Raw genomic sequence first — 21039 nt, forward strand, 5'->3', positions numbered from 1 at the left:
GGAGAAAATACAGCACATACTTCGAAGGGAGATTCTAAAAGGTAGAAAAGGACGAAGAACAGGGGTTGGGAGGAGAAGGAGGAGGAGGAGGAGGAGGGGGAAGGGAGAGTAAAAGGAAACGAATAACGATATTACGACATTTTCCTATCGCGTCTAGGAATCGTGATGGTACAACGCGTAGGTATGCATGTATTACCTTGGCACACGAATTTGCGACCTGCAACAACCTGTAACCCTTTGGAAAGACCCTTTCTCTCTCTCTTCTCTCTCTCTCTCTCTCTCTCTCTCTCTCTCTCTCTTTTTCTCTCCTTCCCTAATCTCGTATTCTTGATGAATAACACCAGAAGCTAATATTACGAATACACGTTCGTGTAATCATGTTGGACGGTTAGTTAGAAAAAAAGTACTTCGTAGGCGAGGTTGAACGATCACCGGCTTGAAAATTCTTCTTCTTTCGATAAGACGAGAGAGAGGTAACATAGGTAGGAGAGACGATGATGCTAGGGGCTTGTTGCTTGTTCCGCGAGCAAAAATATTGCTCTAGCAGAAGTGAAATATGCCTCCGTAAGGTATTATTCCACACGGGTAAGGGATGGCATGGCAGCTATCTGATTCCGTTATCACGACTTCCCGTATAACAGCGGTCTTTCGTGGACTACCACGCGAAATAACAGTGCCGAAGAAATAACGTATTCGTACGTCCTGCCACCTACATTTTCGACGTCTAACCGGCTCTACGTGCATCCCCAATCCTCTGTTCTTTCTTTCTTACTTTCTTTCTTTCTTTCTTTCTCTCTCTCTTTCTTTTTCTCTCTTTCTCCCCCATTTCTTTCTTCCTCTTCGATCTTCCCGTTCGCCTTGTTTTATTCTCCCTTCCCTTTTTCTTCTACTCCAACGGTAGTATCTTCTAGGTATATCTTGAAAAATTCGCAAGACCGAAAGCGGGTTTCCTCAACTAACATAAACTGAACCGCAAAGTGCATCCTCCAACATTTCCATCTCCGACGATTATGTAAACGATATGTGTGTGTGTGTGTGTGCGTGCATACATACAAGTCGAATGAAGGATATTGGATTAAGAGAGACATCATTTGTCTTCATCTCCCTACACACTCTTTTGGCCTATTGTACATTGATAACCCTTTATTCTCACCGATTAAAATTTGTTGCTTATTTTTAAAACTAACAATTAGTACATATATGTATAATGTATGTTTATATATATATACACATATCCTAACATATATTTGAGATTCGCAAAAGGGAATGGTGGTCTTCTATATAATTTGGTGACCCCTTCATCAATTTTCCTGAAAGGACAGAAAATAAACGGAATTACGTCGGAGAAGGAAGATACAAAGACGAAGAGAGAAAGAGAGAAGGAGAGACTGTCATCCGACATAGGGCCATATACACGCTCGTCCCGGCTATTAATGCCCAGTAAATTATAAATAATGTTACTGGAACGACCACAAATCAACGTTCGAAGTAATACCGGGATCTTGGGCCTTCGCTCGATAGGGGATTAAGCGCTTTTCGAGAGACGCCTACCCTATTGGGCAGAGGAGTTGAAAGGATGAAAAGAGATGGAAGAGCTTGTCGGGGTAGTATCCCAGCTGCGCGATCGAGAAACCGTATTCATCGGAGGTGGATCTAATACGTTAAGTTACCTTCGAAGTAAAGGAAATCTTTTGTAAAAATATCTTCTCATCGAAACAATATCAATCTATTTCGTAACTTTTTAACATCAATTAAGTCTAATAATTAATTCTGATAAAAGTAAATAAATTTGATTACAGTAAATAGAAGAGAGAGTGTTACTGAAATTGTACTGCGCTCAAGATATTTTATATTTATATTTCATATTCGGTGAAGATTATTTTTTATCGTAAAATTGTAATATAAGCCTATATCAAATGTTTTTTACAATAACAAATCTAATTTTTATATAAAAACCGATGAAAAACTCACCTAGTAAAACTATTAATTATATAAATTAATTGAAACATTAGCTATTGTCTATTTTAAAAAATAAGAAAATAAGTAACGAGATAAAATTTGGATGACCGCGATATGCATTTAAAATCTCTTATTAGTACTTGTTGTAAATATGAGAAAAAAATTTAGAAGAACTCCTGTTCTTTAATATTATTAGCACAAAGAACCTCGAAACTTGACTCGTTAGAACCTGTAATAACTGAATCTCTTTAGTCTATCTCGTTTCCATACTCTCTTTTTTTTTTTTGATTACATAAATTATCACAAATTTCCAGACGAAAAAAAGATAAAAAGAGAAAAGAAAAAGAGCCTTAACAAGGTACAGCTGAATGATACTCGCAATTACTACTAGGCGACCTTCGGAATGGCTTACCAAGGCGAATGAATTTCGAGTCTGACCTCAAACGAGAAAAGGGGGAGAAGAAATGGGATGAGCGAGTACTCTCTGGCGATGCCGTGCCACGATAACGGATGTCTCCGGCCACGGCTCTTGTCTCATTGTCTTCGCCCATCCCTTGAGAAAACGAGAAAGAGAGAGAACTTGCCGTCAAACAGATTGAAATCAACGAAGCGACTTATATTTTCTCCTTCGCTCGGTACTGCCGGAGCCAGATCTGAAATGAAAATCTGTGGAGAAGGTCCACAAAAAGGAAAAAAAAAAAAGGAGAAAGAGAGAAAAAGAAAGAAAGAGAGTGAGTAACCACAGAATAATTCGCAGTAGAAAACACCACAAGTAGTAGCAGTAGCAGCAGCAGCAACAGCCTGTTACGTCCGCCTGAATTCTTACCTTCCCCGTTTCCACTACAATTAACTCTTTTCCAAGCTTATCGTCGAGGATATAGAACCTGTTCGTTCATGAATTCGCTAACACGTGTCGAAAACATTTAACAAATAATCAAAACTACGAAATCTATCTAAAATAATTAACTCTAATTATATCGATTTGTGCCTTTTATCACTTGAGCATAATTAAATTTCTTACTGCGAGCTAGAAAGCAATATAATATGAAATTAAACTACCCTTGGCGGAAAGAAAGGACAAAAGAAAGAGAGAGAGAGAGAGAAACAGAAATGAAAAGAGAAATCATCTCTTTTCTTCAACCTCTATTATGCATTTTAAAAGATAACTCTCTTCCCAGCAAAAATTTAACCGATCAGTTAAAACATCCGTCATAGCACACTGAAAGAGCTCATTTATAAAATAAACTTTAAATTAATAACGCGTCCGCGTACTGAAACGCAGATCTGTACTGCAAAGATTAGTCTTTAGACGTTAATTATTTGAAACATAAAAAGAGAATAAAAAGATAAGATAGATCAAGGAAGCTTCTTAAAGGAGAAAATGTCCCAATAAAAATGAAACTAATTTAACATTTTATCCTCGGTTACGCTTTAAAATCCCTTAACTTCTCTCCTTAAAATCCATACTATACCATCGTTTCAATCTTACGATAATAAATTCCAGCTGCCAATCATATTTTGAAAGGACTACTACGACGAGAAAGGGTCTTACATTAGATCGAGAAATTACCTGAAACCTAATGTCTAGCTAACATAGCAAAGTGAGACGTACGTCTAATCCACGTTTGACGGTCGTAAGGCTACTGCCGGTCAGCTTAGAGCGTCAACGAGAGCGAGAAAGCGAGAGAGAGAGAGAGAGAGAGAGAGAAAGAGAGAGAGAGAGAGAAAGGGGGAGAAAGAGAGAGAGAGAGAGAGAAAGGGGGAGAAAGAGAGAAATAGATAGATAGATAGATAGATAGATAGAGAGAGAGAGAGAGAGAGAGAGAGAGAGGGTCGAATGTACGATATTGCGCTAAACCGAGCAATTACTGGTCGTAATCTCGGTAATAGAATTCCAATATGCGTGCCAATTGGACCGAGTCTCCGTGCGGGCGTGCAGGCGTGAATCTGCAGGTCGTGCGCGAACGGCGAAAGCCGTGACACGGTTCAGCCATTAGCCACGAGACTGGTTACCCGTGGACCGTAGATCGTGGATCGTGGATCGTGGACCGTGCCCATGGCACGTAGCTGCCTGCATGGACAAACTGTACCTGTCTATGTGTATACGAGTTTCTATGTTTCATTGTGGTTCATGCACGCATACATTCACTCGACTCTATTCACTATCTCAGAAGAGACACTACCCAAGATCTAGGAGAGAAACAAGAAGAGAAGTAAGAAAATACGTTGCAACTCTTTACTACCACGGTATATATACGTATGTTCACAAGTGATTCTGTAACTTCGTCAACATGAAGTTTCTCTCCTTTACTATTACAAGTTTCTAACTTAACGACAATCCTTTTACGATCGTTACTATCTCGTCTCGCTGTTAAATTTCTGTTAGTTTAAAACAGTTTTATTTTGTGCGAAAAAATTTCCCGTCGATGACTCGTTTGATTGGTATTCTTCTATCAATAACGAATCGAATATAATTAAGGGAAGTTTGATTCTGAAATAAAAAAAAAAAAACATGAAACAATGATATGAGAACAAAAATATATATAGAAAAAAATCAATAATATTCTTTTTTCGTTAATTCGATTTATTCAAGCAAATCAATGCGAATATTATATTTTCATCGTATAATTATTTTGATATATTTACCATTCACTGTTTTTCCGGAACTAATTGACTTCCTTCTAGTGGGCTTGATTCTCCAAACTTAAGAGAGTAATTAAAGAAGTAATTAAAGAAGAAATATGTAATACGTTTTTGACTCTAAAATATTTGATATTGAACAAAATTCTATTTCTTTCAACGAGGCCAACTTTAAGGAATAACTTTTTCTCCGTAATTTTTTTTTATATTGGTTGAACGTATTTGACTTGTTAATATAAAAATAATAATATAACAGTATTGATAATATAAAATTTTGTTTCACTTATATACGATCGATAAACGAAATATTGTATTCAAACAAAAAAATATGCGCTGCGCACATGCCATGCGTAGATACTTCATATTCGTTGCAAATAAACTCGACGATTGATCGAACATTGACGATAAAATACTGAATAGAAAGAGTTTTAAAAGAAAAGATGTCGAAGCGTTGCATATATGTTGAGAAAGAGAGGGAGGAAGGGGAACAGAACAGGAGAGAGGAAGGAAGGTATATTGAGTCCATTGAGCTGTGAAGCGCATTTAAACGACGATTCATTGCACAATTACGTTTAATTGCTTCCAATTAAATAGTTGCCCCAATTAAAATTGACGCGAAAGAAGTCATTCCCATTTGCCCAACCGATTATTTCGATGATCGCTTCTTTCATCGTAGCTAAGGGATGGCCTTCGGAATAAAATCGTATTTTTGCTTCTATCGTCGGAAGCTCGAGCGTTCTTATAGATTCAACTCTCGTAGATGGTACTATGTTGAACTTCCGACTTAAACTTATACTCTCTTTGCGTCTTGTACAGTGTTTATATTACGTTGTACTTTGAGTTTCGACGGTATACCGAGTACTTTTGAGAAACTCCAGTGTACAAACACATTCTCTGGAAAGTTCTAACCCCTCTTTTGCCTCTTTGCCACCTTCTATCAACTTTCCTCCTATATACCACCCTAATAAAGGATTCAGGCTACATCTTTCCACCTTTGAAATCTAATTATAAAGAAATTGATAACAAATAAATAAATTCAAAATATCACGCTACTTGAATCAATATGTTCATGCTATTTATTTCAACCTAGCAAAAAGACTTTTAACTTACAGATATACACAATTCGTTAAAAGATAAAAAGCTATTTCATTTTTATTTAATTTGAAATTACAGAGATATACTTTGATGGAAGTCTTCACAAAACTAATCGTTGAAAAATTTTCTGTCACAAATAAGTTTTTTCCAAAGTCACCGTGTTTAATATAAAATTAAATTACTGACTAGTTGGTGGTGATCCACCGTTATCGTATTGGCTTTTGTGCTTTAATAAATAACCTGCTAGAAAGCTAATAGGATCAGTAGGTCTTTCTTTGGCTAATGTAGATAGAGCCTGCAGCAAAATTGGAACCACCGTTTGATCCAGATACTGTCTAGTTGGTAGCGATTGCACCTCAACACGAGTTTTCTTTGGAGGTACACTTGACAGGTCAGGATCTTTGTCCATCGCTATCACTTTCTGTAAAAAGTTAATCAAATATTAGATCAATACAAGGTAACGCAAATACAATGGCTTACTAAAAGTGTACAACAAAAACTACTTATATTTCTATCATATACATTGTCATCTAACAATCAATCTTGGAAACTAAGCTCATATCAAAAATATAAAAGCTATTAATAGCAATAAAAAAGGAAAAGAAAACTGAAGCACTACTGATATTAAAATTTATAAAATAACTAAACGATCTTTATTATACTCAAGATCTTGACAAAACAAAACTTTGTAGATAGAAGATTACTAGTTTTGCTTTTTCTACGTAAATTAAAATAAAATAATTCTCAATCTACTACATATGACCGAGTAAGAAAATAATAAATTATTCGATAATGTAATCGAATAGCTGTAACTTAATTGAAATAATCTAAAAGTATTGATACCGAGGTTCAAATAATTTTTACAAATTTATCGATTATGCAACATTGACATGCCGTTGAAACATTAATTATACCTCCTTACAATGCATACGAATACGAGAATGGATTGAAAATATCACCGTTTTAAAGCAAAACTCGTGTTCTTCTAGGTTATCTTTCTTACGTGCGCTGCTTCCGACACGACATTAGAGATGGGTTGAGCTGGTGTAGACGCTTCAGTTCTTTCTTCATTTGTATTTTCTATCATTTTAAATATAATAATCGTGTTAATAATATCCTTATGTTTATAATACGAATTATATTGCGTAAATTCATTTCACGAGAGAACGAATAGAAATTCCAGGTGTACTCACCACCACCGGACGCCATCGTGTAAACAAACAATGTTACCAACCATTGACGGACAAACACTAAACTTTCAATTAATTATGCCGACTCAATATTAATTATTTTTTATCGCATAAATACAATATCACACTATAACGGTTTTCACTCAACTTTCATTAAAATAAAATTTCAAAATAATTCAGCTAGTGAGTGCCATCTAGCGTACAAATAGCGAAATGTTTATATCTCATTCCGAAAAGAATTAAATCGATAAAACAGATTTAAAAGAATTATACCAATTATACAAAGATCTACACCATAGATCAATCGAATAGACATATAAGCATACAGAATAAGAAGCATAAGAATACAGAAGTACATAGAAGCTTACGAGTCCAGTTTTTTCATAACCAATTTCATTTTAGTTACTACCGGAACCGCCAGAGAACAGATAGTATGTACTAAACGCGATGACGGTACAATACTATCAAAGAATACAATATTCTTATTATTATTAATTAAAAAAAGCCTCACAGCAGCGTTTAGGGCAGGAAGAAAGAAGAGGCTAAATGCCGAAGAGGCTAATGCCGAAGAGGCTAATGCCGAAGAAGCTAATGCCGAAGAGGCCCCCACAAATTTGTGGTATCAAGTGGGCAACTACATAGACTATTGAGTTATTTTCAAAGGTTCAACAACAAGTTAGAACGTTTCGAGAATAGCTCTCTAATCATATTTTATTATATTACTTTTTTGCTCGTCATTAATTTGTAGTTGTAATTGAAGATGATGGACCATTCCATCTCCTTGGGACACCAAATTCGTGTCTATATCGTCCAAAAGATGCATATGTGTTAGTTAGAGTAAAAAATATTAAAATTTTCGTAATATTAAATTTTGAAGCTTAAATAACATTCGGTAAAAATTACAGTAATTTCTTTTTTCTTGTTTTGTCTTTAAAATTTTTCATTTCGATCGTATTTTATTAAATCTGCAATTTTTCTTTTCTATATAATGCAGTTTAAATGTATTTCATAATAATTAATAGATATTATTTTTTGTAGTAACTATATATATTTCTTTATTTTTATATATTTTATGTAAATGTAAAATCAAATTAAATTTAATTTCATTGCAACGATTGATATAGAAATTTGATAAAAATAAATAGAGAATTCAATTGAAAAGTGCATCTGCAAATGGGACGATTTATATGTCAGGCTATTGTATCACTTGATTGTATGATTAATATAGTTTTCTTTTTGTTACAGGTGATCATCAATGGTTTTATCATCTACTCGTTTTGATTTTCTTCTACTTTTTAAAATATATATGTATAAAAAACGCATTTCTGAAAGCACACACGTATTTAGACACTAAAAATTAAATATAATTATTTTAAATTTTCTTACAATATAATTATTCTATATAACTATACTATATAACTATACTATATAACTATACTATATATACTATCAAAGAATATTGTATTCTTTGATAGTATTGTACCGTCATCGCGTTTAGTACATACTATCTGTTCTCTGGCGGTTCCGGTAGTAACTAAGATGAAATTGGTTATGAAAAAACTGGACTCGTAAGCTTCTATGTACTTCTGTATTCTTATGCTTCTTATTCTGTATGCTTATATGTCTATTCGATTGATCTATGGTGTAGATTTTTGACACCATTATTTTGTACAGATTACTATTTCTGTGTTGTGCTTGTAGTTCATTCTTTATCCATACTTCTCGCTAAAGTCACTTCACGCCTTGTAACTTACGCACCTCGTTACTCTCACCTGAGGTGGTGTCGATACGGCCCTGGCCGATGAAGTTTTCTACGATTGACACGAGGTAGCGTTTTCATATATTACCGTTGGAATGAAATTGGTCGCTGTTTCTGTATAGCATAAATGATATTTTTATATATATTTTTATAAACGTATAGTTTCTCTATGATAACATTAAGTGTTTTTTTGACATAAAAAATAAACAAGAGGATAAGGTTTTATGTGGAATATAACTAAAAAAATTTGGCATCATGGCTATGTTCGAAATATTGAGAAAAGACTACAGCGTAAGTATCGTTTTAAATGATTTTACGAGTGCAATACATGTTCGTAGAATAAAAAGTGTTGTTTATTTGTAGGATTATTTACAACAATGTTACAAAATAAATGATGTGACTACATTTCAAAGAAAATGTATTGAACAGTGTGCCAATGATACTGAACGAAAATTTGCTGTAGATCAAGCTCTCAGAGATACATTACTTCATATATTGATACATAAAACATCTGAAAGCGTTAGACCTCTTGAATCTTATATCACATTTTGCATTGAATTATGTAGAAAAGATCTAGCGACTGGTAGTATGCCAGTCATGTTACTTGGAGACATATTTGATTCAATGACATTGGATAAATGTGAAGAGCTCTTCACATACGTTGAAAATAATGTGGTAGTTTGGAAAGAAGATCTCTTTTTCAGTCTTTGTAAAAATAATTTATTAAGAATGTGTAATGATTTGCTTAGACGCTTGTCTCGTTCTCAGCAAACTGTATTTTGTGGTAGAATTCTATTATTTCTTGCAAAGTTCTTTCCATTCTCTGAGAGATCTGGACTTAACATTGTTAGCGAATTTAACTTAGAAAATCTAACAGAATTCGGCACTGAGAAAGCAGAAGATGTTCTGGAACCAATAATAAAAGATGAAGATAAGACTGAAAATAAAATACCCATAGATTATAGTTTGTACAGAAAGTTTTGGGCTTTGCAAGATTTTTTTAGAAATCCTAATCAATGCTATAATAAAATGCATTGGAAAGTCTTCTCAGCGGTAAATAGATCAATTACAATATTATTAATTGAATTTATATAAAATTCAGTTTTTGTAATAACAATTTATTATTATCTTATTTTTTATAGCATGCATCTAATGTCTTATCAGCATTCTCTTCGTTCAAATTAGAAGAGCAGCGTAGTTATCCAACTATTTGTGTGAAATTAGATTCTGCTATGGAAGATTCCCATAAAGAAACTCATTACTTCGCAAAATATCTTACTAATCAGAAATTGTTGGAATTACAACTTTCTGATTCTAATTTTAGAAGATTCTTATTGTTGCAATTTTTGATACTTTTCCAGTATCTAAATAGCACTGTTAAATTTAAAGCGTAAGTAGAAATTTGTATAAGATAATTCCTTAGTATTTGATTTGGAAATATCTAAAGTCATAATAACGTAGTAAAGTTCTCTTAAGCATTTAGTAAAAGCTTTAGAAAGTCATAAAACGATCTTTGTTTTCCAAAGCTTCCTTGCCAGTGGCTATGAGAGAAGGTCTGCTTTTATTAAATTCAACATTATGATTTTTACTTTACCGTATCTCAATGATATGTTTCATATTTAAGCGAGACGCATGAATTGAAGCCAGATCAAGTGGAATGGGTTAAAGCAACAACGGAACAAGTTTATACCTTGTTAACAGAGACACCACCTGATGGTCCATATTTTACAGAAACTGTAAAAAATATTCTTAAAAGAGAAGAGCACTGGAATTCGTGGAAAAATGAGGGTTGTCCACCTTTTAAAAGGCCTGCGTCTGAAATCACTACAGAAACTGATGACGATGTAAAAAAAATTAAAAGATTGAAAAGAAGAATTGGTGAAATTATTAGAGATGCTCAGACTGTTGGCAAATATCATATGGGAAAGTAAGTCATTTCATTGTTCGCTATCATGTAAAATATATTATTAAAAATTATGTTAGCAAGAAATATATAACATTAATTTATCTTTTATAGTCCAGAGCTTACTAAACTATGGAATCTTTGTCCAAATAATTTAGAGGCATGCAAATCAAAAGATAGAGATTTTCTTCCGTCATTAGAGACATATTTCGAAGAGGCTATTATGCAATTAGATCCAAGTGCCATGGTGGAAGAAGAATATAAGTAAGATACGCTTTCTTTGTAAAACATAGCAATATCGAATATTTAATATTTAACTATAATGTCATATTTTTATAGGAAAGTAAATGATGGTAATTTTGGATGGAGAGCATTGAGGTTATTGGCTAGAAGAAGTCCACACTTCTTCGTCCATGGGAATTATCCAATAAATAGACTTCCAGAATATCTGGAAACTATGATAAAAAAGATCGCTAAAGATCGACCGGTGAATGTTTATATCAATTTCAATGTTTTTTTCGAAATATAGTATTTTCATATTATTATCAATATCTTGTACCTGTGATATTACAACGATATATTCTTTAAAAACACAATTATGAAAAAAGTATATAATTACAATTACAGCAAGCTCAATCTGATGTGAAGGTGGAAACAGAAGATACTCCACCACCTGATTCTAATGATCAAGAATATACAGAGGTATTAAAGCAAGAAAGTGAACAAACTGATAATGAAAATGTTGATGCGAAAGGAATAGAAAATAAACTAAACAAAGTTATACCCGAAATGGTAGCAAAATTATCAGAATTGCTTAAAGGAGATTGGAAGAAATTAGCAATTAAATTAGGCTATACTAATGACGAGGTAATTTTGTATTTTCTTATTTAGTTCATAGTAAAATAAATTTAGAATTTTGTGTTTTATACAATTTATAATTTCTGCAGATTGCATTTTTCCAAAGCAAACCAACTCCATACGAACAATGTAAAAATATGTTAGAAATTTGGGCAGAAGAGGATGAAGATGCTTCTGTTGAAAATTTAATTTATCTTCTCGAAGGACTAAAGTATACAGAAGCAGCGAGCATTTTAAAAACTTAAAAGATAACTTTTCAATTTTGTATAAATCGAATAAATCTTTAGTTAAGTCTAATATTGTAATATACAATATAATAAAATACAATTATATGATGACTGATAAATAAATAAATAATTTTTATCGTGGAGTCACGTCAATGAGTTACTATGTATATATAAGGGTGAATGATTGGAGGTGTAGAAAATGCACTTTCCGCTTTTATTTAGAAAGATGATATAATAAAATGTACAAATAATATAAAATTTGGAAATAAAATGTCAGTGCAAACTATATTGAAAGATAATTAGTTGTACATATTGTTTTTTCTGGGCGGCGCGATCTAAATTACATTAGAAAGTTCCATTTATTTACGTTGTATTCGCCGACAAGCATGTTGACAACCTAAGTATATAGACTTATAACGGTTTCTTTCTTTTTCTCTACATATGTAACTTTAATAAATTAGGTTAATGTTAATCGTAATATATTCTCAAGTTACAGACAACATTGATTCGATTCATGCTCGTGATGTAAAGCAGTAATGACAAGATGGAAAAAATGTTCGTTTCCTGAAAGAGAAGAGAGTACAAAGTGGGCGAGTGATCTTAAATAAATTTATGAAGATATTGTTGTTCGTTATTACGGTAGTTTACGAAGTTTTGGCGATTCTCATGAAACCATTAACTCGAATAGTTCTCGATCAGAAAACAACACTATACGATCATGAGACAACTAATGTAACTTACATATCGCGTAGAGCACAAATCTTGTCTTCATTTGAAACGAACAGCGACTCGTCATATAGAATTCTTAATCGATGTTTCTTACATCTAACATACACACTCATATGTATCAGCTAAAATGTAAACGCGTCTCGATGCGCGGATATGATCTCCGTTTAGATTTATTTAGGTTTTTAAAGAGCAGTAGTTTACAATCTAAACATCAAATCGTTATTCGTGCGTGCCTTAGAAATTCTCCTATTTGGAGTCTTCCTCTCTTATTAGGACGTTAAGCAAAGAGGAGGAAGTTTAGCGCTGGATGTAGATAAATTTTCAAGGGAACGCTTAAATTATTCGCACGAGATATAAGACGCTTTGAGATACTGAAAGCCATGAGATTCTTTTTTTTTATATTTTTTTTTCAAAACTTATCCTCTCAATTCGACGTTTTCATTAATATTACGGTATGATGATCGATATGAAACGTTGACGAACGTAGTATGTCTAGACGATCAGTCTTCTTTTTAAGAGATAAACGGAAACTTCTTTGAAGCGATAATAAGGGCTTTGCTTACGAGTTATAACTTTGGAAATAGAGGATAGTAGCATTCCAGGATATGAGAAACGAGATGAAACGACCGTTTCAATTCTTTTCACAATTTGTTTATGTTAAATGTAACGTTTTTGTCACTTGTGTTTTTTTTGTTTTAACACGAATAAAGCTATATTTTTCGCTTATTCGATTCAGTAATCTTTACGGTCAGTACATCTCGATTTCTATTTACATAACGGTTTGCAAATATTTATATTTAACAAGAGCCTTCAATTTTTCATTAATGCTTCCAAATGTTTCTTATACTCGCTCTCTGTCATTTCTACTTCATCTTCTGCAGAAGGACTGCTTCTTCGTCTCCTTGTAGCTTCGCTGGTTACTTCTATGCAAAGTAAGGCAAACTTGTTATCGCAGGAATAACGAATTTGCTCCAAAAGTCGACCTCCTGTAAGAGGTGATCCTAATCCGTAACGATCAGAGCTGCTAGAATGCCAGGCATCGCAATAAGTGTCCATCGCTCGGTCTCCCAGTTTGTGCGAACCATGCCATGCTACTTTTTCCGGCCTAAAATAATATATAATTTATAATACAATTTTTATTTAATTAAGAAAATAAAATAGAGTTTAATCTTATAAGATTTTGATGATAAAAATTAAATATTTTTTGTTTGATTAAAGATTATCGTTAATCATATATGTATATTCATTTTATGTAATTACTTATATATGGCGCCTAGAAATATTTTATTAGGTGCTTCGTCGATAATGAGTATCGGTCGGTATCGTTAACTCCTGATGTGACATCTGAAGATATTATACTTATTAAATGAATCCTTCCTCAGGGATGCAACCCCATGCTGACGCTAGACGCTGATTTTGAGCGTCAAATTAGGGCTCCACCTAGCTGAAATAAGTAGAGTCATGTCCAGCGTCAAATTATAAAAAGCTAAACAGAAATTAGCTTTTTATTCTCAGGCTTGAGCGTCAATTCATAATTAAAATAATCGACTTTGGCAAGCTGAAAATAGCTGTATTGTTTATTAATAAATAAATTTAATTTAAAACATTATACAAAAATAATTCTTATTTAAGTATATTTCTATAAAAATTCAATCAAAAGCAATGGGACTCTTTGAGGATGTAAGTATTTGATTATATATGGAATAGGTGATAATTATGACAATAATATTAAAAATGATGTTAGAGACTTATTTTAAGTATATCTCGAGATATTGACTTTCAATATTAATGAATTTTTTGTCGCTCATTTTTTTTGACGCTGGACATGACTACTTATTTCAGTTAGGTAGAGCCCTAATTTAACGCTCAAAATCAGCGTCAAGCGTCAGCATAGGATTGCACCCTCATTCTGCTTGAATAAAATCTTACTTATCAATAGGGTTAAAAAATAGTTCTCCCTGATAGATGACGCTTGCAAATAGCATTATCGACGAAGCTTGGCAAGTGCCGTCTTTAATATTTGCGTAAACTTAATTATAAAATAAACAATTTTTTAGAATAAATGCAATTGATTAATAATAATCTTAATTAATACAATATATAAAAAAAAATATAATTAATTGTGTATTTTTTTACTTTACCTTAAATAATGAAACTATTCAAACCGCTTGTGTTCGTGTTTGACAATTTTGTATAGTATTGATTACTGTTATTTTAAAAATTACTTACCAGGCAAAGTCAGTAAGAATATTTTTTCCATTAAAACTGTAGATTCTAGGGTTTTGGGAAAAGTAGGCTCCATTACCATTAAACATTTCCTTCCACGAATTGAAAAGAACGTCACCCTGGAAAAATGTTGATATTATTTTTTTATTTATTATTTTAATAATACTATAGAAGGGTGAAAATGTCGAGACGAATGAGTATGAATGTATGTGAGAGAGAGAATTGATATGCATATTCGTGCAATTGATTTGTTAATTGATGCGTGATTTGTTCGCTAAAGATCACGCTACTTAAAGACTGAAACGATCGACAAATCAGAAAAACGACAAAAGACATTTGACGCTGGGTGACAAAAGGAAAAGGATGCTATAATCAGTCAAAGATAGTTATCAGATGATCAGAATCTAATTTAGACGGTAGAAGTAGACGTTAAACGAAAATAGACGAATTTAGAAGAAAATAGACGAATTTAGAAGAATATAGACGAGTAGACGAATTTAGAAGAGTATAGATGAATTTAGAAGAGTATAAACGAATAGAGGAATAGACGACAGAAAAATAGAAGAAACAAAGAAGTGTAAAAAAGAAGAGGAGACGACTGAATCATAGACGAAAGACACGACGGCAAGTAAACGCGTCAAATAGACGATTAAACGAATACGAAGGACGATCAAGAACGAGTTTACTGTTACTTTTCCCTGATATTGCCAATATTATTCAATTATACGATGATAATTTCAACTAAATAAGAAAAAATATTATCATTCGCGAAGATAGGGATATATATTGGATATACGTTTAATTATCTATATAATGTTCTACAATAGTAATACAATAGATTTTTTCTTGTTGCTGGATTTACCTTGATGTTAACGATTGGAAGATCGCGATCTCCAAGTCTGACGATGCTGTCGACGTTTTGCACTCTGGAGCTTAGGAATGCACGGAAGGTACCTCTCAAGCCTGCTCGTTTTGCTTGACGATAGCAAGCGTAATCTGCACCTCTTACACCGTGCATGTCGCCAGTAAACGGCTCATTTAATGCTGCCATTCTCAACTAAAAATTATGAAATATATATAATATTGTGTAAGTCTATATATATATATGTATATATACGTATATATAAAACACTATAATATTAATTATTTATAATATATTTTAAATAATAATATAATTCATCTTACCATTTTAGGATACCACTTGATAACAAAAAGAAAATGTTATTTTGACTTTAACATCGAATAAATTTATGTAGATTTTGCTACAAAAGATATGAAATGAGGATAACTTACTCCTGTACCGTCAGCCTTCACTGGTATCTGATTTATCAGGTTTGAAGCTTCGAAAGGTGGATTTGCCGGAGGTGGTGCTGTCGTTGGTGGCGCAGGGGTTGTTATTGGAAGAAGTGAGCCGAGCTAAAGGATACATGATAAGTAGGTAACGGTATTGAATACATGTTTGAAATTGTTATATTAACTAACCGCTATGTATTGCCATCCATTGTTAACTCTTACAAGCAAGGCTTGTTCGTCTATGATATATGCCAAAGTTCCAACAGGACTGACACTCGACATCTATAATATTGAATAAAATGCTGTTGATATATAGAGAGAAATTTTCGAAAAATATTACTTTAATATAAACAGGATAATAGTATCATTACCTTTGTCATAGCTTCCGTATTTTGAAACGTTACTGCTCCTGGGACTATCTTTGTTGTACTTTCCAAAGGACCTCTTGTAGCAACAGTAGCAGTACCTTTGATAAAATGATATCAGTTTACTGATAATAATTAATCTTATTTATGTAATTTAGAATTAAACTCCTAACAAAGATTTTATAAATTCTCTTTACATTTTTAATACAAAAAATGTTATCGGAATACCTAAATGTTCCTTTAATTCTTTCAGCTGCTTTAACTCGCGAAGTGCCTTTAATTCGTCCAGACTGCTTCTGGGTCCTTGCGGTATATGTACGTAAGCAAATTTATGTTTAAATTATTAGAAAACGTTCTCATGGGAAATACATATTTCTACAAACGTTGCTTCGTATACGTCGACGCTATTTTGTTATTTTTAGTTATGCATGGTATCTTACCTTGTCTCATTCCATAATAATCTTTCTCTCCGAAAATGTGACTCCTGCCAATTCCTGGTTCACCTTTTTGTCCTATTAAAGAGAGTCCTGGTGATCCTGGAGGTCCTGGAGGACCTGGAGGTCCTGGTACAGGAATGTAGTTTCCTTTAGAAGCTGGGCCAGGTGCTCCTGGTGGTCCCGGAGGACCTCGTTGTCCGTCTCTTCCGTGTTGTCCTGGAATTCCTGGCATTCCGTCATCTCCTTTCTCACCTTTCCTCTACAATAAACAATGTCGTATATGTATGAGTATTTTATTTTTTTTATCTTTCAAAATTATAATTTAAGAATCTGACACCTACTGAGATTCCATAAGCACTTGGTGTTCCAGGTTCTCCTTTCTCTCCTTTCGGTCCAATTAAGCCAGGATTTCCTGGTGGTCCAGGACGACCCTATACAAATTTATAAAACAAATTTTAATTATCGTAACTCGAATAAACACGAATCATATATCTATTCTTAGAATAAAATTTAAATTTATATTTGATTTTTCATTTTTTTCTTTTTTATATTATTCTTACCTTTGTATTCTTCATGCAGCATTAAAAGTAAAATACGCATGCGTTTATTGGATATTATAATTTAAGATATGACAAAAAATGTATTTGAGTAGAAATGCAACGATTATGCAAGAAAAAGGTATTCTTTTCGTACCATCCATCCTGGTAGACCAATTTCTCCCATTACTCCTGGTTTTCCGGGTGGTCCGACAGGACCTGGTGGTCCAGGACGACCTCTTCTTCCTCTTTTACCTTCTGCACCCTTTTCACCTTTGATGGTGATATAGTCACCGGAATTGGCGATAGCGGTGACACCGGGAGGACCCCTTTCACCCCTTTCTCCTTTCAAACCCGGAATTCCAGAAATTCCGGGAACTCCGTCCTTACCGGGCTCGCCTTTATCTCCTTGCGGTCCTTGAATTCCGTTTACACCCGGTATACCGGCTGGTCCATATTCCCCCTTATCCCCTTTCTCGCCTTTAGTTCCTTGATCGCCTTTGTAACCACGTGGCCCAGATTCACCCTTCTCACCCTTCTCTTCTAATCCTTTACACGAATTTCATAAATCAGTTTATGGATAGAGTTAGTTTAGGATTGTTATAACTATACAAAAATAATGATTACTGGATTTATTGTTCTACTTATCGATCGATTTTTTTTAGTACAATATTTTGTGAACTATATCGTGTTAATTATCAACAAATATTCCATTCATCGAAAATTAACGATATTTTAATAAAAAAGAAATAATTGTTACGAATCCGTTTTCTAATCGTTACAGATACTTGATTATGATGTAGATGTAGGGGAAATTGGAAACGGTACAATCGTATAAAACGAATGAATGAAAGTATTTCAATTAAGACTTGCATTTTAATTATAAGAAACAAAATATTTTAAACGTAGGAAGTTTGTTGAGTTTCAAAATATTTGGTAGTAAAATAGTGGTACGGAACTATTTACGCTTACAATTAGTAGAATTTGCATTCGGTGAATTTAGTTAACGAATACTATATCAAGTTATTTTCCTAGCTGTTGATAGACGAGTAATAGTGTAGCAAGAGTTGGAAATAGAATAGATCACAAAGAGCAAAACAATGTTTGCGAATATTTTTAAATTTCAGTTAAATATTCTAGCAATTTTATACCGTTTGTTTTCATACATTAAAATCAATATAAATTAATCAATTTTACTATTGAAAATTTATTGATAATTATTCAAAATTTCATTTGAATCTGAAAGGGTAACGCTATTCTAATGTTCGGGAAAATAGCTTATTTTTGGGAAATTTTTATGGGAATAAGGTAAATGCAAGGCAAAATTTGTTTAGAGGATTTTTTAATGAATTTTAATGAATCAAATATGGGAAAGTTCACCTGTATCTCCAACGTTTATAACACCTGGACTATTGGGTCCTGGTGGTCCCGGTGGACCAGGCGGACCAGGTTTCCCTTCGGGTCCAAAATCACCCTTGTCACCTTTTTCGGCTGGTCTTCCATTTTCTCCTGGTGCACCAGGAAGTCCTGGTGCTCCTGGAGCACCTGGTTCTCCTTTAAAGCCTTGAATTCCTCTTGGCCCTTCTTTTCCGTGTTCTCCTTTTCCACCCTTGTGACCAGGCTCGCCTTTAATACCCTTTCCACCCGGAATTCCCGCTTCTCCTTTAGGACCAGGATTCCCAGGTATGCCTGATTCACCTTTTTGTCCTGGTAGACCTGGTCTCATCGTGATACCTTCGGTCTAAATAAAACAACTAATATTAATTTTTCGTTCTGTATTTGATATTTTAATTAGTACAAAAAAATAAATCAAGTGATATTTAAATTATTATGTTATGTAAGGATCTTTGAATTTCATTCTTTCGTACAAAATTATTTATTTAATTTTGTATACTGATAAAGAGCTACAATTTCTTTTATTTTATACTCATAGAGGGTGGAACATTTAAATAGAGACACCTGAATTGCTAAGCTCGCTTATATATGCAGGTGATAGTATTTTTAGTAAAAAATTATAAGTTTTTTAAATAAAGATACAACATAGACAAATTTTAAACTTGAATTAAACAACATAAGACATACAGGTGTTCCTATTTAAATGTTTCGTATAAGGCATAAAAGTTTATGAGTATAATTTATAGATACTATTATAAAAAAAAAATCAAATAAATAAAAATGATTTAGTATCTTTATTAAGTTGTTTAATGAATTTCTAAAAAGAATAATACAACGTAAATGTAACATCCCAAGAGGTCGCTGCTGAGAACAACTTAATCTTTGATATATGTTTTAACGAAGGAAAACATCGTGTAGACGAGCACAAACGCTTCAATTTATCCTTGAAGATTCGTCATAACATAGTATCATTTTCGTAACAATGTTATCTTAATTACGCGCGTGTCTTATTAAATAAACGGCGTATCTGTAGCATAGATTTAGGATAGAAGCGCCCTTACGGTGCAAGCACTCGAGGCACGCCAACTAGTACTCACCCTGAAAATGCCTCGGGTCTTCCAACTGGGCTGCATGCGCATAACAGACGAAATTTCTGTGTTTAATCATGGGAATAAGGTCGCAAAGCATGCACATTCGTCGTAAAATCCATACTTCGCTTTCATCTCAATCTAATGTTACCGACGAATAATTATAATCCTTTGACAATCAAATCTGTGATGATAACTTAATCACGTATATGTACAATGTAAATGAGAATATTAAACATGAAAATGGAATATTTGTTTTTTTTTTTTACAAAAAAGCACGTTAAATATTTTTATTCGTTAATTAAGACAAATTCATTTAAAACATTTAGAAAATGTCCTTTTTAAATAATTATAAGTATGCTTATCTATAAAATTTCAAGTCTGAAGTAATGATTTTGTTATTCTTTTAATTTAAAAAATGTTATTAAAAGTATTAGATGTGAGATATGGTCAATGTGTCAATTTAAGGATATTATATGTTTTCGTGAAGTTTATGGATGATGTAAGATGTTTCTTTTATTTATTTATGGAAATACGTGCTTATTAATACGAACAAAGAAATGATTATATATTATCGTTCTATATAATTATTATAATCATGATTCGCTATTTTGTTACGTTTTAAAGTTTGTCTATATTTCAATGTCCAAATTTGTCTTATTAATTTGTCACTTCTCGATATTTGGTTTCTTTTTGAGAAGCTCCAAACTTCCAAGCAATTTCTGCTTTATCAAAGAACTTTCTTTTTTCTCTTTATCTCTACTCCTTTTACTCTTCTCTTTCCTAGCCTGTTGTTTCTCGTGAATTTATTCTTGTACTTTCTGAAGGAACTTAAAATTTTTTAGAAAAATCTCCGAAGACTCGGTTCTGCGCTATTTCAAAATCTTCCTAACGTGAAATTAAGTAGTCGTTAAGAATCTCATTGAACGTTATGTTCAAAGTAATCGTATTAGGGTACTTGAAGTAGTTAGTAATGATACTGCAAAATTTGTTACTCGATATTTATGTTTTTTCTCTAATATGTGGAAAGTGAATTTCTTTTTTCTTTTTTTTCTGTTTCATGTATAAATAACTAAGATAGCATTCAACTTATTCTGTGGAAATGTAATAAACATAGAAGGTTGATTAAACTAAAGAATAATTGGATAATTGGACAAATGTGTATTTTTATAAAAAACGAATGTTAACTTTTATTGCAGTTATATATAAAAGAAAAAGAACGAAGAAAGAAATATTCTTTCTACGTTGAAAACGTTAACATCGAGTAATAAAAATATAATATATTCAATTATCCGAAAGTCAATTATCGATTATTAATTATAGGAAATGTATTATCTCT

The 21039-nt window shown here is 32.9% G+C and overlaps 3 protein-coding genes across 14 annotated transcripts in view; 1 reads left to right on the forward strand and 2 right to left on the reverse strand.

The window, feature by feature from the left end:
* Positions 1-5652: 5652 nt before the first annotated feature.
* On the reverse strand, positions 5653-7081 carry LOC106788290 (protein dpy-30 homolog). The gene is made up of 3 exons (XM_014751436.1): positions 6888-7081; positions 6698-6774; positions 5653-6115 (listed from the first exon to the last, which is right to left on the reverse strand). Exons 1-3 carry the CDS (start codon positions 6901-6903, stop codon positions 5873-5875), a joined length of 336 nt encoding a protein of 111 aa, XP_014606922.1. The 5' UTR covers positions 6904-7081; the 3' UTR covers positions 5653-5872.
* Positions 7082-8402: 1321 nt separating this feature from the next.
* On the forward strand, positions 8403-11884 carry LOC106788270 (THO complex subunit 1). 3 transcript variants are annotated; one of them, XM_014751416.1, is made up of 10 exons: positions 8404-8711; positions 8855-8934; positions 9007-9696; positions 9786-10033; positions 10170-10196; positions 10268-10570; positions 10661-10810; positions 10886-11033; positions 11174-11413; positions 11494-11884. In XM_014751416.1, exons 2-10 carry the CDS (start codon positions 8899-8901, stop codon positions 11647-11649), a joined length of 1998 nt encoding a protein of 665 aa, XP_014606902.1. In that variant the 5' UTR covers positions 8404-8711; positions 8855-8898; the 3' UTR covers positions 11650-11884. The 3 variants fall into 3 exon arrangements, with proteins under 3 accessions (XP_014606910.1, XP_014606902.1, XP_014606893.1); XM_014751407.1 differs by having other exon boundaries at positions 8404-8934; XM_014751424.1 differs by lacking the exon at positions 10170-10196 and having other exon boundaries at positions 8403-8934.
* LOC106788229 (collagen alpha-1(XVIII) chain) overlaps positions 11837-21039 on the reverse strand; it is a 197915-nt gene continuing 188712 nt past the window's right edge. For 4 of the 10 annotated variants that reach the window (XM_014751360.1, XM_014751314.1, XM_014751378.1 and 1 more), the window contains 14 exons: positions 19710-19739; positions 18598-18958; positions 17375-17766; positions 17242-17250; positions 17023-17112; positions 16685-16940; positions 16473-16547; positions 16251-16345; positions 16069-16161; positions 15880-16002; positions 15772-15786; positions 15449-15643; positions 14590-14705; positions 11837-13465 (listed from right to left, as the gene is read on the reverse strand). In XM_014751360.1, coding sequence (XP_014606846.1) covers positions 13171-13465; positions 14590-14705; positions 15449-15643; positions 15772-15786; positions 15880-16002; positions 16069-16161; positions 16251-16345; positions 16473-16547; positions 16685-16940; positions 17023-17112; positions 17242-17250; positions 17375-17766; positions 18598-18958; positions 19710-19739 — 2145 coding nt within the window. In that variant the 3' untranslated portion in view covers positions 11837-13170. The remainder of the gene's footprint in view (positions 13466-14589; positions 14706-15448; positions 15644-15771; positions 15787-15879; positions 16003-16068; positions 16162-16250; positions 16346-16472; positions 16548-16684; positions 16941-17022; positions 17113-17241; positions 17251-17374; positions 17767-18597; positions 18959-19709; positions 19740-21039) is intronic. The other 6 variants (XM_014751340.1, XM_014751323.1, XM_014751332.1 and 3 more) reach the window with 6 other exon arrangements.

The sequence above is a fragment of the Polistes canadensis genome, unplaced genomic scaffold (genome assembly GCF_001313835.1).
Source record: "Polistes canadensis isolate GaletaPanama2010 unplaced genomic scaffold, ASM131383v1 scaffold_5, whole genome shotgun sequence".
In the NCBI taxonomy this organism is placed as follows: Eukaryota; Metazoa; Arthropoda; class Insecta; order Hymenoptera; family Vespidae; genus Polistes; species Polistes canadensis.